Source organism: Acinonyx jubatus, chromosome B1, assembly GCF_027475565.1.
Source record: "Acinonyx jubatus isolate Ajub_Pintada_27869175 chromosome B1, VMU_Ajub_asm_v1.0, whole genome shotgun sequence".
Lineage (NCBI taxonomy): Eukaryota > Metazoa > Chordata > Mammalia > Carnivora > Felidae > Acinonyx > Acinonyx jubatus.
The window spans coordinates 168,642,463-168,656,953 of record NC_069382.1 but is presented as its reverse complement, the minus strand read 5'-3'; the positions used below and the strand labels follow the sequence as shown (position 1 = coordinate 168,656,953).

Sequence of the window (14,491 nt, the reverse complement as noted above, 5' to 3'; positions counted from 1 at the left end):
TGCACATGGAACATTTTCCAAGTTAGATCATATGTTAGGCCACAAAGCAAGTCTTTTTTTTTTTTTTTTTAAATGTTTATTTTTCAGAGAGAGGGAGAGAGAGTGTGAGTGGATCTGAATTGGGCTCTGTGCTGACAGCAGTGAGCCCAATGCAGGGCTCAAACTCACCAACTGTGAGATCATGACCTGAGCCGAAGTCGAATGCTCAACTACCTAAGCTATCTATGCACCCTGACACAAATAAGTCTTAATGAGTTTAAGACTGAAATGGTATCAAGCATCTTTTCTGATTACAATGATATGGAACCACAAAATTACACTAAGAAAACTGAAAAATTCACAAATATGTACAGATTCAACAACATGCTACTGAATAACCAATGAGTCAAAGAAGAAATCAAAAGAAAAATAAAAGATATACCTTGAGACCAACAAAATGGAAACATACCAAAATTTCTGGGATGAAGCAAAAGCAGTTCTAACAGGGAAGTTCATAGCACTAAACGCCTACCTCAAGAAACATAAAAAGTCACAAACTAATTTTACACCTCAAAGAACCAGGGGAAAAAAGAACAAATGAAGCCCAAAGTTAGAAGTAAAGAAAATAACAAAAATTAGAGCAGAAATAAATGAAATAGAGAAAATGACAAGAAAAAAAACTGATGAGACTAGAGCTGGTTCTGTGAAAAGATAAAATTAGGGCACCTGGGTGGCTCAGTCAACTGAGCATCTGACTTTGGCTCATGTCATGATCTCACAGTTTGTGGGTTTGAGCTCTGCGTTGGGCTCTGTACTGATGACCGTTTGGAGCCTGGAGCCTGCTTCAGATTTTGTGTCTCCCTTTTTCTGCCCCTCCCATGCTCTCTCTCTTTCTCTCTCTCTCAAAAATAACTAAAACATTAAAAAAAAAAAAAAAAAGGTAAACAAAATTGACAAACCTTTAGCTAGACCGACCAAGAAAAAACAAAAAAGAGGACTCAGAAATGAAAGGAGATTTATGACTGATACCACAGAGATACAAAGGATCATAAGAGAATGCTATGAAAAATTATATGCTAACACACTAGACAACCTAGAAGAAATGGATAAATTCCTAGCAATATACAACTTACCAAGACTAAATCATGAAGAAACAAAACGTGAAAGACCAATTACTAGAAAGGAAATTGAATTAGTAACTGAAAACCTTCCAACAAGCAAAAGTCTAAGACCACAGAGCTTCACTGGTGAATTACCACACATTCAAAGAAGAATTAATATCAATCCTTTTCAAATTTGTCCAAAAAAGAGGACTCTCTTCCAAAATCAGTTTACAAGGCCAGCAATTATCCTGATACCAAAACCAGACAAGGATGCCACAAGAAAGGAAGCTACAGGCCAATATTCCTGATAAGCATAGATGCAAAAATCCTCAATAAAATATTAGCAAACTGAATTCAACAATACATTAAAAGGATCATACACCATGACTGAGTGGGATTTATTCCAGGGATGCAAGGATGGTTCAACATCCACAAGTGAATCAATGTGGTATATCACATTAACAAAATGAAGAATACAAATCATGATCATCTCTAATTGATGCAGAAAAAGTTCTTAACAAAATTCAACATATATTTATGATAAAAACTCTCAACAAAGTGATTATAGAAAGAACATACTTCAACATAATAAAGACCACATATAACTTCATACTCAATGGTGAAAAGCTGAAAGCTTTTCTTCTAAGATCAGGAACAAGACAAAGATGTCTTTACCACTTTTATTTAGAAAGTATTCGGAAGTCCTAGCCAGAACAATTAGGCAAGAAAAAGAAATAAAAGGCATCCAACTGGAAAAGAAGTAAAACTGTCATTAGCTGCAGATAAGATGATATGATACATAAAAAACCCTAAAGACTCCATCAAAAAACTGTTAGAACAAATTAAAGTTGCAGAAAACAAAATCAATACACAAAAATCTGTTGCATTTTTTACACTAATAATTATTAGAAAAATAAATTAAGAAAACATTCCCATTTATAATTGCATCAAAAAGAGTAACAACCAGAAGTATAGTTAGCCAATAAGGTGAAAGATTTTTTTTTAATATGCCAACCACTGTTCGATTATTTTACACATACTATCTCCTTCAATCAATCCTCACAACTTATTATAATTTTATAAATATGAACATTAAAGCATAGAGAAATTAAGTGACATGAAGTAAGTTCACACAACTGGTAAAATGGTAGAATTTGTGCACAAATCTATTTGGTGACACAATCCAAGCTCAAATCATTATATAATACTGCATTTCTTAAATTTTTTTAATATTTATTTTTGATAGAGAGAGAGACAGAGCATGAGCAAAGGAGGGGCAGAGAGAGAGGGAGACAGAGAATCTGAAGCAGGCTCCAGGCTCTGAGCTGTCAGCACAGAACCTGATGCGGGGCTCTAACTCAGACTGCAAGATCATGACCTGAGCCGAAGTAGGATGCTTAACCGACTGAGCCACCCAGGGGCCCCTATAATACTGCATTTCTTTAATACAGCAACTGAAGAGTCTCAAAAACATAAGGATGAATTAACACAATTCCAGTTAGAATACATAAAATTCTCCCAACTAATCCCACACAATGTAAAACATCAGGACATTTTCTCACTCTTTTTCTTAGGGATAAGGAGGTGGTTAGGGATCATTTTCAAAGTAAAATAATAGTAATACCAGGTTGCCTAGGTGGCTTAGTCAGTTAAGGATCAGACTTCAGCTCAGGTCATGACTTCGTGGTTTGTGAGTTCAAGCCCTGGGTCAGGCTCTGTGCTGACAACTCAGAGCCTGGAGCCTGCTTCGGATCCTGTGTCTCCCTTTCTATGCCACTCCCCCACTTGTGCGCGCTCTCTCTCTCACTCTCTCAAAAATGAATAAACGTTAAAAAAAAAAAATAATAGTAATGCCAAGGAACTGAAACTTCTAATGTTAATGTTAAATATATTGTAACTAAAATATGGCAAATGAAAAACTTAAATTGTCTTTTGTAACTAAAATAAATCTTTCTGATTCAATTAATTCTTAAGAGTCCATAAAGAGATAAACACTCCTGTTACTCAAGACTGACTGATTCCCAAAACAGTATAATGGTTATTGATAGACTGAATTTAATCCTATGTATTTTAAAGTATGGCTATATATCATTTTGGTAAAGAAGAGAATAAAAAAGTATTATAAAGGGAATAAAAAAGTAATTTTGATAGATTATATGACCCCCCTCAATTTCTCATGTTATAAAGCTATCTTTTCTTTCTTTTAAAAAAAATTTTTTTTAATGTTTTTATTTATTTTTGAAGGGGAGAGAGAGAGAGAGAGAGAGACCGAACATGAGTGGGGGAGGGGCAGAGAGAGAGGAAGACACAGAATTCGAAGCAGGCTCCAGGCTCTAAGCTGTCAGCACAGAGCCCGATGCGGGGCTCGAACTCACGAACTGTGAGATCATGACCTGAGCCGCAGTCGGATGCTTAACCGACTGAGCCATCCAGATGCCCCTACAGCTATCTTTTCTTGACCACAGTCATGCTTCTGACCCATACTGAAAACTAGAAGACATGAAAGATATTGAAGAATGCACAAATAAATAGAAAGATACTTTGTGCTCATGGACTGGAAGAATATTGTTAAAATGTCCAAGCTATTCACAGCAACCTACAGATTCAATACAATCCTTATCAATATTCCAATGGCATTTTTCACAGAACTAGAATAATTCTAAAATTTTTATGAAACCATAAAAGATCCTGAATAGCCAAAGCAAATAGCGACACAATAAATTAATAATTTCCACAAAGTTAAATAACCAGTTTGAAAAACATATTATTTAACACTTCAATTTACATGGAAACTTAAAATAATTGCTTAACGATATTAAAAATGTTGCATACTAGACAGAACAACAAAAAGTGCCAGTGATTTCAATTCTAACTCCAATTACTTCTTGTACATCAGTACTCTCCTTCCCATGTTATAGCTTCTTCTCTTAAGTCTAGTCCTTCTTTCACATGACTGCTTTGCAACTGAAATACAGCTAAAATGTTCTCTGACATAGACCTCATGTTCTAGGCAAACACATACATCAGGTTTTTATTTTATGGAAGTGTTTTCTGGGAAACCCCAAACTCAAAGTTTTTAAAGAAAAAAAATTGTAAATACAAATGTAAACAATTAAAAAAATAAACAAAAATTAGAATTAGAAGACATTTTAGGAGTTATCTATTTTATCTCCTTCATTTTATGAATAAGGTAATTGAAGGCCAGAGAAGTTTTTAGTTACAGAAAGACAGTATTACTGGAATAATGTGTTGGAAGCAACAATAATGAAATGACAAGGCTTCAAAATGTAAGGAGCTCATAGTCCAATGCTTAACAGTAATGTTGGACAAGATAACATCTCTTCCAGTTAAGATACTGACACAATTTCAGTGACAAAAGCTATAGGAGGCATAGACAAATGTTGATTACAACCTTAAATAAGATTAGGAATAAGGTTTAATGACATACATACAAAAATCATAATACTTTTATTATATTTTTTAATGTCATACATACAAAAATCATAATACTTTCATTATTATATTTTTTAATGTTTATTTATTTTGAGAAAGAGAGAGACAGAGAGAAGGGGAGGGGCAGAGAGACAGGGAAACAGAGAATCCCAAGCAGGCTCCTCATTGTCAGCATGGAACCCAATGTGGGGCTTGAACTCACAACTGTGAGATCATGACCTACACAAAAATCAAGAGTCAGATGCTCACCTGGCTGAGCCACCCAGGCGCTTCTCAAAAAAGCCATACTTTTATTTAAAAAAAAAAAAAAAAAAAAATTTTTTTTTAATGTTTATCTTTGAGAGAGAGAGATAGAGTGTGAGCGGGGGAGGAGCAGAGACAGAAGGAGACACAGAATCCGAAGCAGGCTCTAGGCTCCCAGCTGTCAGGACAGAGCCCAACATGGGGCTCAAACTCACAAACCGTGAGATCACGACCTGAGCTGAAGTCGGACGCTTAACCGACTGAGCCACCCAGGCACTCCAAAATCATAATACTTTTTATTTTTTTGTCAATTTTTTAAATGTTTGTTTATTTTTGAGAGAGAGCACGTGCGCAGGAGGGTGGGGCAGAGAGGGAGACACAGAATCCAAAGTAGGCTCCAGGCTTTGAGCTGTTAGCACAGAACCTGATGCAGGGTTCGAACTCACGAACTGTCAGATTATGACCTGAGCTGAAGTTGGGGGCTTAGCTGACTGAGCCACCCAGGTGCCCCCAAACCAGCCTATTTTAAAGACACAGCTGACAGCAAATAGGAAACAATCAGAAGAACCAAAAAGAGCTTGTTAGATGGAAAAATTTTCTAAGATGAAACAATAATTTATAAGAAATAAAACAACAGAGAAGTTTTTATTCTAATGGGAACAGTAACAGGAAAAATATTTGGTATCTTAGTAAAAAGTAAAAATAACCTCTAGAATTCTTGAAATTCTACATGACTTACTCTTTAATATCACGAAGCTGGTCAACATCTTGTGATCTTGTAAAATCTGGATCATGGGCTAGCAGGTGAATCATGTATGGAACTACATATTCAGGCAACAGTGATAATAATTTCTCTAAAGTGAAAACATTATTATCAACAACAGTAATAAGAGCTTTTATAAAATCCCTCTCTAGTTTGCTTTCTATCCACTTCAGTTTCCATCTTTTTCCTGATTTATTTTAAAATTAGAGGCAACATGGTATCTAGAGGATACTGAAACACTTTTATTTCAATGTGGAAAGCTATTAAAGCCAAAAGGATAATTTGAGATTATATAGTGAGTCCTTGGTAAAGCTAGGAAAGTAATTCTTTACTCTCTGACATCTGAGCAATGTGTTTAAATCAAGCCACACTGCTGATCCCATAAGAAAAATGTAATTCCCCCAAACAGTTTCATACATTATAAATAGGACCTAGAAACCAGATTTAATATGTTAAATACATCACAACTATAGTGACAGCATCCTATAAAAATCCTAGTGTTATTATTAACTACAATAGAAATATAGGAAATAAACCCCCTGCACCCCCCAAGTTGGTACATTGACAAGATATGTTTGCACACTGAGAGCTTTCAAAATTACTTACCAGTAGCCATGGGATTCTGTTTAATGTACTCCCTGCGTATACTGATATTTTTTAGTAAACACTGTCGTGCATGTGCTCTTCTCTCCTTCACAGGATCTTTGGCACACAAGGCAAAGATCGCCATGTACTCCAATGGGAGTAGTAACTTCACAAGTGCCTTATGCAACTTCTGAGCAAATATCTGCCTTACTTGGTAGCACTCATCCTACAGCAGCAGAAAACCAAAAATACTTAAATAAAAATACTGGTACCTTTAAAACTATGACAAAATAACCTCATTTCATTAAGAAAAAAAATTGGCAAACATTTACCAAACAGCAGTTTATTCTGAATGCCTTCATTAAAAAAAGATCATAGTTATACTAGGGGAAATAAATAACAATATGTATAAGATATTTAGTTAGAATAGTTGTAATACAAATTCTGTTTGTGCACACAGTAAATGGATCTGTATCCATAGAAGGTAAATGTACTTAACTTTGAAGGGAAAGTAACTGACAAAAATAAGATGATTACTTACATTAATAACAAGTGCACAGAGCTGAAACTGTTCGGGGGTTATAATTTCATGGTAACAAGGTTCCTGAGCAAGCTTCATTATGGCACTACCAGCAGCTAATCGCAAGCGAGACATATCAGATTTACTATAAACAAACAAAAAAGAAATAAACATTTCCTATAACCATTATCATTCATAACAATGCTTTGGTCCCTTTTTGAGTGTTACAATCTTTAGCATAACTTATGCTTAAAATGACATAATGTATAAATATGGGAAAGCTACTTTTAGTTCTTGAACTCAACATGGGGAAAAAGGCTCAAATCATTGTGACTAATAAATTTATCTGCCTTCATTTTTAGTTATGTTCTAGCCTAGATCCTCTACCATACATAGACAAACAGCCCTGCTTATGATTCGCAACTACACTAAGTGTAATGCTGGGAAGAACCATTTACATCAGGAACAGTATTCCTCATTTTAAGAGGAATACACATCCATTGTAGACAACTGATTAAACCACCTATCATATCAAATCTATTTCCCACAGTTTTTAAATGCATATATAGCCATTAGGAGGTGATTTATACCACGGAAGGGGAGGTAGCAGACAAGGGAAAGGATATGAACTGAGAGCCAGTGTCTATTTGGGGTACTAGTCTCTGGGGCAGACTTTGTTTTGTAGCAAAAAAACCCCAGGAGGTTGAGCACTACCATCCCGCCCAGTAGTTTTTTATTTCCTAAATGGTAAAATGTGACAATGGATGAGATGAAAGGACAGTCTTCTTTCAACTTCTATGTGAAACATAGCATGGTTATGATATTTAAAGACTTTAGGAAATGAGGAAAGCTGGCTGAGTCCATTATTATTGTACAAGAAAACATTGCACTCTTGGACAGGAGGATTGTCAAAGTGAACACTGGTATTATTAATTATTATTATTATTATTTTATTTATTTTTTTTTAAGAGAGAGAACATGAGCTGGGGAGAGGGGCAGAGGAAGGGAGAGCAAGAATCTTAAGCAGGATCCACACTCAGCACAGAGACTGATGTGGGGCTTGATTCCATGACCCTGGGATCATGACCTGAGCCAAAGCCAAGAGTTGGACACTCAACCAACTGAGCCACCCAGGTGTCCTGAACATAGGTATTTTTGAGAGAACTTCAAATGGCTTCTGACTCAAATGATTCAGGGATTAAAAAATAAACAACTACCATCTGGGTACTTAACTCTGTTAGGCAGTGAGTGAACACTTCACAGGCTTTATTTAATTTTCACTCTATGAGGAAACAGGTTTAGAAAAGTGATTTATACAAGTTCACACAGCTAGTAAATGGAGTATAGAGTTGTATAAGTTTCTGATTCTAGAGCCCAAGCTAAATTTACATAGCATGGTTACATTAGTGTACAATTAGCATAGGATATGTAACACCTAATTTAGATCTGCCTAATATTTCATGACATGTGTTCCATAGTTAACCATTCCCCTATTTTCTGTGATAAAAAAAATGCTGAAAATATGTTCATATACACATTTTTGTATGATTCTCTTATATTTCATGAGTATAAAAATAGTCAAAGGGTAACATTTATAGGGAACTATACCCAAAATGCCAAACTGTCCTGCCAAGACTGTGCTAATTTATATTCACAGGAGTAAGGAGGGAAGCCATTTCCCTGATCCTGTGAAGCAGTGATGGCTTTAAAAATTTTTTTGATTGACAGGCAAGAGGTATCACCATGTTTAAACTGCATTTATTATATTTAGTGATGTTAAACATTTATTTTTATTTTTTAGAAAAGTTTTGCTCATGTTATTGGAATGTGGGTAAAAGGAAAGAGTGGGGAAATAGAAGAGAGAAGTGTCCTTTTCCTAGTGAATATAAATGATTAAAAAAAAATGTTTTATTTATTTTTGAGATGGGGGAAGGGAGGGACCAGAATCCCAAGCAGGCTCCATACAATGTTAAACATTTTTAAAAAGGTAAACTGATAATTTGTAGTCTTCATCTCTAGTGGGTATCCTATTTATCACTAATTTATAAAGAGCTCATTATTAAGCCTTTGCCATACACTGTACATAGTTTCCCCGAATTTAAAACTTCTCATTATTGCTAACTTAGCTCTAATCTTCTAATCTGTTCCTACAAAGCTACCCTTGGCTTATTCTATGAGAAAGATAATTTCTCATGGTTTTCTTCAGTTTATCAAACCATTCAGCATCTCTACTGAAATTGCTCATTTCCTATCTCCTCCACTAGAATGCATATTCCTTAGAAGGAGAGATTTTATACCTTTAAAACAAGCATAGCAGTACCTAGGATGACAGTGCTCAATACTCAATGCATACATGAATACTTAAATCTGTCTTGTAATAAAACATTTTAAAGTAGGAAAACATCACAAGTAGAACTCTGTAGTTTTATCTGCTGGTACTCCTGGACTGTAGTAAATCAAGAATTGAAACAAACACGGATCATGAAAAATCTGGCTTTTATTTTCATCTTAAAAGGAATATGGGGCACACGAGTGGCTCAGTAGGCTCAGGTCATGATCTCGTGATTGTGAGATGGAGCACTACAGCCGGCTCTGTGCTGGGCATGGAGCCTGCATGAGGTTCTCTCTCTTTCCTTCAGCCCCTCTTCCCCTCTGGTGCTTTCCCAAAACAAAACAAAACAAAACAAAACAAAACAACAAATAGAAGCAATAGTGATTTCACAAAGTGACAATGTGTAGAAATGGAAACAATGTGTATGTGGCTTTTGCTTTTTTTTTTTTTTGCATTTGCAGAACCTTGTGTAATCTTCTGCAAACCACCAGGAGGGCTGTGACTTTTCCTCCTTTGAACCTCCACTGAAACTTGCATTCATTTCACAGTACTGTCACTCCACTTGTTCCATCACTATAATACAGGGTGAAAGGTAGAAACTGAATCTTATGTTTTCTCTGCAATGCTTTTCATGTGTTTTGCAAAGAGCAGTATTTCAACAGGTATTTGCTTAAGTGAACCAAATGTTGAAGGCAACTGTAATACATAGTGATTATGACTAAAAGTTTCCTGGAAAAAGTCTGGTCTTTAAAAGTGAAAAGAAACATTCCATTATGCTTGAGATGTAAACCTGGAGTACATCAGTTCTGATCCCAAAGCATATGGTACAATTACAACATTCAATATTAATTAGGCAAATAATTCCTATGTAAGTTCTACTAACATTTTGAGCTGTAAAAATTGGAAAGGAAGAAAAATCTCACCTGATTCTCTTTTGCTCTGTCAGGTCACCCTCACTAACCAACATCGCTGATAATAATCGAAGAGTTGAATTGGCAGATTTAGACTGGTTGTTTTTCATACCCAACAGCCACCTTACCAGAAGTTTAATTGCCTGTACCTATAAAATATTAACATGCTAAAAAAAGAATGGAACTTAAAATTTCAATTAAAGGGAAGATTAATTTATGTTAATTAGATTAATGAGGTTGCTTAATTGCTGGTAAATATGTTTTATGAAACAAGTCTGTAGGATAATAACCATAGCAATAAGAATATTTATCTTGTTGAATCTATAATAGGCACTTTTCCCAGAGCTGTAAATGTTTTAACCTATTTGATGTCCCAAACAATTCTACAAGGGAGGTATTTTCATTTCCAACAGATAAGGCAACTAGGACACATTACTATAATAGATAACTTGCCCAAAGTCTGGCTCTTGATCTCAGGCTTTTCACATTGCCCCAAAACTTCAAATTACTTGAAAATACATTTTTTAAAAATAACTATTTAAACTATACCTGTTACAGTGATTAAAATGTGCCATTTAGATAGACTTTACTATTTTTTGTAGTACTGAAAAAACTATTTTGAAGAAATTATGAAGTGTGATGCTGTGTGACTATCCTGAAATATAAAATTAGGAGATTCCCTAATTATTTGTGGTCATAATTACTTGGAGGTTTACACTCAAAAGACTGCTACCAATACACATGGAAAAATTAGCTAAAGCATCTAGGTGTTATTTACAGTATTTATTGACAACCTGGAAAAAGGAATTGATGGAACATGACTATGAAGCCACAAAAGGTGAAACAGATTTTAAGATAATGAAGACTTGTTGTCAACCCAATACTACCACTTTAAAAGTTAGCTTTATTGAGGTACATTTTGCAACTATCAAAAGTTACCAATTTGATGACAGCTATCCACTTTTGCCAAGTTAATATTCATATTTTTGTAGAGAGTGGTAGTAAGGCTAGACCTGAGATGCTTCTGAGCATCAATACCCTACAAACAATTTCTGTGTAAAACAGCCTCAATGAAATTATTTCACCAGGCAGGAAGTTCAATGGAAAATGCTGACATATATGTAAGTAACTCCATGAGGACTACAATTTCTTTGAGAAACACAACTTTTGATACTCATTTAATGTCAAGTTAAAGGTATCTATGAATGTTCATTATTTCAACATAAAAGTTATCAAGGCCTACACAAATTTACCTTTGCTAGTACTTCAGGGGAAACCTCTTCATCTGGAGACCATAATTTTCCATTCTTCTCACCTGTTGACTATAGACAATTAAATATATTTAATTCTTAGAAAGAATTTTGAAGTTTCCTTCATTAAGTTTTTCATGCTGAATAATGCAGTGCTCTAGGAATCCTAAGGAAAGTCACCAGGGCTTGAAAAAGAACAAAGTTGGAGGACTTGAGCTTCCTGATTTCAAAACTTACTACAAATCATACACCAATGGAATGAAACAAAGAATGCAGAAAATCCTCAACTATATGGTTAACTGATTTTTAACAAGGGTGCTGAGACCAATTACTTCAACAAATGGTGCTAGAAAAATTAGACGTCCAAGAGCAAAAAATAAAGATGCATTGTTACCTTATATTCAAAATTAATTCAAAATAGATCAAAGATCTTAATTTAAGAGCTAAAACTATAAAACTCTTAGAAGATATAGGAGAAAATCTTCATGTTGTTTGATTTGGCAAATATCTGACAAGGGTTTAATAGGATATATAAAGAATTCTGAGAACTCAGAAATGATAAACAACCCAATTAAAAGTGTGCAAATGACTTTAAATATCCAAAGATACATAAATGGCCAAAAGCACATGAAAAGAAAAAAAAACCCTCTACATTGTTAGAAGGTCTTCACATTGGTTGCCAGCCATGTCTATCAAATCATTAGTGAAACACAAAGCAAAACGATGAGATACTACTTTATACCCACTAGAATGGCCATTATCAAAAACACAGAAAAGAGTAAGCATTGGCAAAGCTGTGAAGAAACAACACAAAATGGTATAGACACTGTGGAAAACAGTTTGGCAGTCCCTCAAAAAGTACAACATAGAATGACCTTGGGAGCCAGCAATACCGTTCCTGGGCATATATCCAAAATGATTTGAAAACAGGGATGCAAATGTTCATTTCATCATTATTCACCAAAGTCAAAAGGTGGGAAAAAATCCAACTGTCCATCAACAAATGAATAAACAAAATGTAGGCTACACATACAATATTATTCTAGCATAAAATGAATGAACTTCTGATACATAACACAAATGAACCTTGAAATGATTATGCTAGTGAAATACACCAGGCACAAAAGGACAAATATTGTATGATGAGAGGTATCTAGAACAGGCAAATTCAGAGTCAGAAGAAAGTACAACAGAGTTTACCAGAGGCTGTGGGGGTTACTGGTTAATGAATGCAGAGTTTTTATCTGAGATTAAAAAGTTCTGGAAATAGTGATGACAGTTACACAACAATGTGGGTACATATTTTAGGTGGTGGCTTGGGTCATTTTGGAGAGTTATTTGGCTTTCCTGGGTATTTCCCATGTATACAGGAGGCATACATGATATTAAACTTTTTTTTTTTTTTTTTTTTTTAGTGTTTGTTTATTTATTTTGTGACAGAGAGCACAAACGAGCAAGGGGGGGACAGAGAAAGAGGAAGAGAAAGACAGAATCCCAGGTAGGTTCTATATTATCAGCGTGGAGCCTGACGTGGGGCTTGAACTCATAAACCCCGAGATCATAACCTGAGCTGAAAGCAAGAGTTGGGCGCTTAACCAACTGAGCCACCCAGGTGCCCCTCAACTTGTTTGTTTCTTAAAAAACAAAACAAAACAAAAATACCCACCCAACAACAAAAACAAGAATGCTGGTGTGTATGACGTAAGTGAATTGTACACTTAAAAATAGCAAAATTGCCAAAGTTTAAATCATGCATATTTTACCACATAAACAACAAAAAAGAGCCACCTTAAACTACAATCCATCAACAATCAAGTCATTTAAGAGGGGTCTTAAATTTCACACTGGTTACCAGCCACATCTATCAACAGTGCAAAACACAGCCTGAATGTGTTAAGTGGGAAATGACACTTTGGCTATGTTCTTCTATCCTTGTCTATTACATCTAAATGGGGGAAGGGAGAGGAAGGAATGCACTAAAATGTCTTTCTTTTTAAGTTTGGATATCGAAGGCTCCAAGACTACTGGATCACGTGGAAGGAATAGGTAAGCTGGATAAAATAGCACTCCCTTGAAAGTCATCAACAATGATCCAGCAGGTAAAACAGACTTGTCTTCATTCAACATTCATTTTTAATTTAATACTTGGTAAAGTGAATTCTTAATCAGGTATGTGTTTCAGGAATCTCTTGGGGAGCCTTTTCAAGCTATACATTCCTGGGTTCCAGCCCGGAGCTAATAAATTAGCATGTGCACACACACACTGTGAGCACCTACCCACCCACACACTTCAGCAACCAAAACAGAGTTTGAGTCTAGTGCCAAAACTGCAATGTAATTATATTCCGAAATGCTAAATACAATTCAAAATGTTAAATACAATTCTACTTATATTTTTAACAACATTTGATAAAATTCTAGCACTCCAGTAAATTGTCCTTCAAATGTTAGGATAACAGCATTTGATTTATATTTTTTACTTAATGATTCATTCATCTCATGTTCTCATTTTTTCTTTCTTAAATGTTAAGTTCTGGTAATAGCTATACTGAAGTCAGGATGTCATTTAGAAATTTAAGTAAATAAATGAGGGAAAACACGCAATAATTTAAAAGGAAAAGAAAATTAAATAGAGAGGCAGAAATGTTTCTGTGATGAAGATATAAATAGTTTTAGTCTCATTATTCTAAATTTAATTAAATTAGAAACTTACCCTGTCATTCATTAGCAGATCTTTCACAATAAAATTTGCTACTACAGATTTCATTGGGGAAGCAAATTGATCTGGTGCTAACATAGAAATGTGGCCCAATGAAACTAATGGAGTTATAAGTTGTTCTGGTACATCAGCATTCAGACTCCTACTGAGTGGCTATAAAAATAAAACAGTCAAAATTACCAATTTTGTTTTATAAATATCTACATTCTATGGAAACAGTAAATGCTCCTGACCCTCCTGAATTTATTGTGCCCAAACAAATCTGTTCTAATGATATGATCAAAAGTAACTTCAGCCTTATCAGACACTTGATTCTTATTGTACTTACTGAAATTTAATATGATGAAAGAATGCAGAAAAGAGAAAAAGAAAACAAAAGCCCACGTAAAAGGCAGAAGTAAAAACAAGAACATTTCTGCATCATCAAATCAGCATTATTTTCAAGCCATGTACAACAATAGGCTTGTTATGTTGGTGGATTTCTTATCCTGTGGGGACATTTTAAATGCCCATGGACCATAAAAAATAAGGGTTCAAATGGTTTTGTTGATACTATATCCAATTTACAGAAACAAGAGTACGTTTCTAGTAGTGGAATCAGGCCAAGGATCATACATAAGAAAAGGCAAACAG

At 34.9% G+C, this 14,491-nt stretch overlaps 1 protein-coding gene across 2 annotated transcripts in view; it reads right to left on the bottom strand.

The window, feature by feature from the left end:
- PDS5A (PDS5 cohesin associated factor A) overlaps positions 1–14,491 on the bottom strand; it is a 136,536-nt gene that overhangs the window by 28,790 nt on the left and 93,255 nt on the right. For both annotated transcript variants that reach the window (XM_027055627.2, XM_053217448.1), the window contains exons 21-26: positions 13,853–14,011; positions 11,143–11,211; positions 9,902–10,038; positions 6,668–6,791; positions 6,148–6,352; positions 5,518–5,632 (exon numbers count right to left, since the gene is read on the bottom strand). In XM_027055627.2, coding sequence (XP_026911428.1) covers positions 5,518–5,632; positions 6,148–6,352; positions 6,668–6,791; positions 9,902–10,038; positions 11,143–11,211; positions 13,853–14,011 — 809 coding nt within the window. The remainder of the gene's footprint in view (positions 1–5,517; positions 5,633–6,147; positions 6,353–6,667; positions 6,792–9,901; positions 10,039–11,142; positions 11,212–13,852; positions 14,012–14,491) is intronic.